Raw genomic sequence first — 4,180 nt, 5'->3', positions numbered from 1 at the left:
AATACATTAATAAATTTAATACAGTATTTAATATATTAAATTTAATTTAATCAAATTTATTTTTTAAATGTATTATTAAATTAAATTTAATCAAATTACTGAAAAAAAATTAAGTTATTCAGAATAAATATCTTCTGTAAGTAAGTGTATAATATTCGAGAATATCGAGAGAAATATTGGACGATTATTTTGTCCAGTACAAATCGCGTATAAATATGTATTATGAATTTTTAATATTTTACGTTAGAATTATAAGAAAACATTTTATAATTAGGACATTATTCTCATTTATATTTTTTTTATATTTTCTCGATGCATTTTCGACATCTATAAACGCGTTTATAATAGAAAATAACATTCGAATAATTCCCGTTGTAACAATTATATTTGATTCACGGAACACAAACTCGGAATTCCGGAATCGATCACGTGCGAAATCAAGTTTAGTGCGGGACGTTTGTGATGCGTAAAGATTTAATCGTGATTGTAAAAGCTTTAAGTTGTTGAGAATAAATATCGTCTGCAAGCAAATGTGTATCGGAAAAATGCCGAGAAAAATATCGGACGATTGTCGTATTATTCGCGTAATACGGTGTATCACGTCAATAGTACGAACGTGCGACAATTTTATTCAAATGGATTTTACGCGATAGTGACTCCAAGTATTGTTAAACGTATTAATAAAATTATTCAGAATAAATATCGCTCGTAAGAAAATCTGTAGTATCGGAAAAATGCCGAGAAAAGTCGAACGATTGTCGTATTATGATAGTATATTGCGTGGGTGGTGCGAATGTGCGACAATTCCATCAAATAAACTCCGCGCGACCGTAACTCCAAACATCGTTGAACAGATTAATCAAATTACTGAGAGAAATTAAGTTACTCAGAGTAAATATCTTTTTTGTAAATAAGTCTATAGTACTCGAGAATATCGGGAAAAATATTGGACGACTATTTTGTCCGGTACAAATCGCGTATAAATGTATGTATTATGAATTTTTAATATTTTACGTTAGGATTATAAGAAAACATTTCTATAATTAAGACATTATTCTTATTTATATTTTTTTAATGCTTTCTTGACGCATTTTCCATATTTATAAACATAAAGAGATTTAAGTAAACACAAAAAAGACATATATATATATATATAGTCTTTTATGAAAATTGATTATCGCAGATTTATAACTGATAGCGGAAGGAATAAATAAACTATTATAATCGGTTTATCTTTCTGGTTTTTCGCGTTTAGTATTTTGAAATTGTTTAACAATTATTTTTTATACTAATAGAGACGTTATATATTTTTCTCTACAACAAATCATATCAGAAATAAAAGTATCAATGATACATTCTTCCAATTATCGAAAACGATATTTTTATTATTCTGTGACGTATTTATGATAGTTCGCAAAATATCAATTTTTTATATTATACATTCTTCGGTAATTTAAAAAAAATTTGAAACATCGATGTTGAACGAGAAACTGATATTTTATAAAAAAAGACATCTTTACTTTCTTTAATGTTCGAACTGCATACATCGATATTTTTCTTCTATTAATATTTATGTAGACGTATAAGACGTCGATATATCGGCGACAGCCAATCTAAACTGTTACCGACGAGAAGTGTGGTTTAACGACATTCTCGTAGCCGCGGTCCGCTTCGATTTTAATTCTCGTACCGCACACACACACACACACACACACACACACGTATACATATACATACCATACACACAGACACAGCGTCGCGCCGGCCGGCTGGCGGAGAAGCTGTCGGAGAGATTGGACATGCGCGCGCAACCGGTAAAATCAACTACAAGGCAGTCGGCGCTGATCACTGAGCATGCCTGCTGCCCCTTCTCCTCCCCCTCTTCGCGCGCTTCTTCCCCCACTCCGCCGCCCTTGCCACTACTTGCGCTGCGCCGTAGGTAGCCGAGTCGGTCAATACTCCGGGCAACGCGGCGGTGAGAGCACGACGGTCGGTCGTCTGTGCACGCGCCGCTCACGTCGCACTTCACGTCGTTGAGAAACGTTTTCTCTCCGCTTCGCGCGTCCTCTCCCTTTTTCGTGTCGCCCGTGTAATCTCGCCGTCGTGCTTTATTTCATCATCATCGTCGTCGTCGTGACGTTTCGACTTTCTGTGCATTCCGCTTGTCTGTTTCCATCGCGGACGCCGGTAGTGCTTTAACGTTTCATCTCCGTGTGCACCCGTCACCGTGAACATAGCAGCGAACGCAAGCGAGGTAACGTAAGTACGTATACATATACACATATATGTACACACGCGGACGACAGGAGTGCGTAACACGGTGCATATCTACGCACGCGTAGAGACGCGCACGTCTCCGCAAGGAGGAGCGCGCGAGGGGGCGGCCGCCGAGTAGCGTCGTCGTCGTCGTCCTCGACGTCCTTATCGGTTCGTTTGCTCTTATTCGCTCGTTAGTGTGCGGGACACCTGCGTGTGGGAACGTTCGCGAGTACGATGTGAGAGAGAGAGCGAGAGAAAGAGAGAGAGCGCGCGACAGGACGACTCCCGTCGAGAGACAGCATAGTGAAGTTGGCGCAGGACGACTCGCCCGCGAATTCGAAAGGATTTTTCGGTGAATTCGCGCGATCGGTGGGCGCGCTTGCAAACGCGAAGCAGGAAGAGGAGAAGGAGGAGGAAGAGGAGTGCGGTATCCCAAGTGACAAGATAAGCTATGCGTCTCGGTGCGTGATGGACAGGAGGCGAGCCTTCCCAACCAGCAACGGCGTCGGCGGCTTCTTCACGATCGCCAGACTCATGGATACGTGGATATTCTTCTTGTTCGTCGCCATTGCCGGTGAGTACTTTTCTCGGCTTCATATTCATACGCACGTACGCCGTCTTTTCTTTCTACCCGCGAAGATTAATTCCGTGTGAAGTTGATCCCCTCTCTCTCTTTTTTCACGTTACGTGTTACGTCCAGCATATCAAAAAACTTAACGTATTTGAAAATTCTTCGACGTTTACGTGTTTATCTCGGTCGGATAATGATAATAAAATATAATGTATGAAGGAGAAAGAGAGAAAAAGAGAAAGAGAGAGAGAGAGAGAGGTTAAACACGTGTATGACTACATAAGTAGCTTTGATACGGACTTAATTTTCGTGCTAGACACGGCGTCTACGCGATTGTTATTGTATTACATATAAAAGGTCTGCGCCAAGTATGTTTATGTTTTTATGTGTGTCGTACGGTTATGTTTACGTGATGAATCACATCATAACAAAGAGAAAAAGAGAAAGAGAGAAATTTATTACAATTGCGAGTTATGTATAAAACATTTTTATTCAAATATGTTGCCTACATTTATGTGTAATAAATCACATTACATGTGTAAGAGAAATAAAGAAAGATAGATACTTATTATAATTTTTACATAAAAATATTTAAAAAAACGTTTTTTATATATATATGAGTGAATATTATTTGTGTCCGTTTCTTGGGCATTCTTGATCAATTTATTCCAATTAAATCGATATTATTTGAACCCGCATATATATATATATATATAAGTGATACATTTATCAAAATTTGACTATTACACATTTCTGTATTTTTTTAAAATAATGAAATTATAATCGTAAATATATTTTAACAAAAGATTTGGTTCAGATCCTTTTCAACTAATATTTTCACAGTATGATTGTATCATAATTATATAAATAAAATTAGCTGATGCTAAAACATCATCATACATTAAAGTACATATAAAAAATAAGAATCTTTTGTTCGAATAAAATTTTAGAAATTTGGGGCACACATATTGCGTAATCTAAGAATTTTTTTCCTCGGACTTAATATTTTTACTTATTATTAATAATAATAAATTTATTCACTGATTACGTTCTCTCTTTCTCCTTCTCTTTCTTAAAACGTATAAAACTATCGATTTGCTATAATCATAATCTTAAGCGACTTTTTTCCATAATGAACGATATCAACAAGTATCATTAACACGTAATACTGTAGAAGAAAGGATCTCTTTTTTGTGCGACGTTCAATCGTTGCCCTCGGGCGTTACTCGTCTTTGCTCGTAGACCACAACGTGTCAAATATCTATTATCACTTTATCTGTAGTCAAGTAAAATCCGCGTAATTCGAGCTACGACAGTAATGGCAATAATTTTAGGGGTGATATTACCTGA

At 36.7% G+C, this 4,180-nt stretch overlaps 1 protein-coding gene across 2 annotated transcripts in view; it reads left to right on the top strand.

The window, feature by feature from the left end:
* The first annotated feature begins 1,732 nt into the window (after positions 1 to 1,732).
* The window catches only part of LOC115233917 (transmembrane protein 132E), a 116,596-nt gene continuing 114,148 nt past the window's right edge, over positions 1,733 to 4,180 (top strand). For both annotated transcript variants that reach the window (XM_029804559.1, XM_029804557.1), the window contains exon 1: positions 1,733 to 2,833. In XM_029804559.1, coding sequence (XP_029660419.1) covers positions 2,728 to 2,833 — 106 coding nt within the window. In that variant the 5' untranslated portion in view covers positions 1,733 to 2,727. The remainder of the gene's footprint in view (positions 2,834 to 4,180) is intronic.

This window comes from Formica exsecta, unplaced genomic scaffold (genome assembly GCF_003651465.1).
Source record: "Formica exsecta isolate Colony F162 unplaced genomic scaffold, ASM365146v1 scaffold191, whole genome shotgun sequence".
Taxonomy (NCBI): domain Eukaryota; kingdom Metazoa; phylum Arthropoda; class Insecta; order Hymenoptera; family Formicidae; genus Formica; species Formica exsecta.
This window is presented reverse-complemented; position numbering and strand designations above follow the sequence as displayed.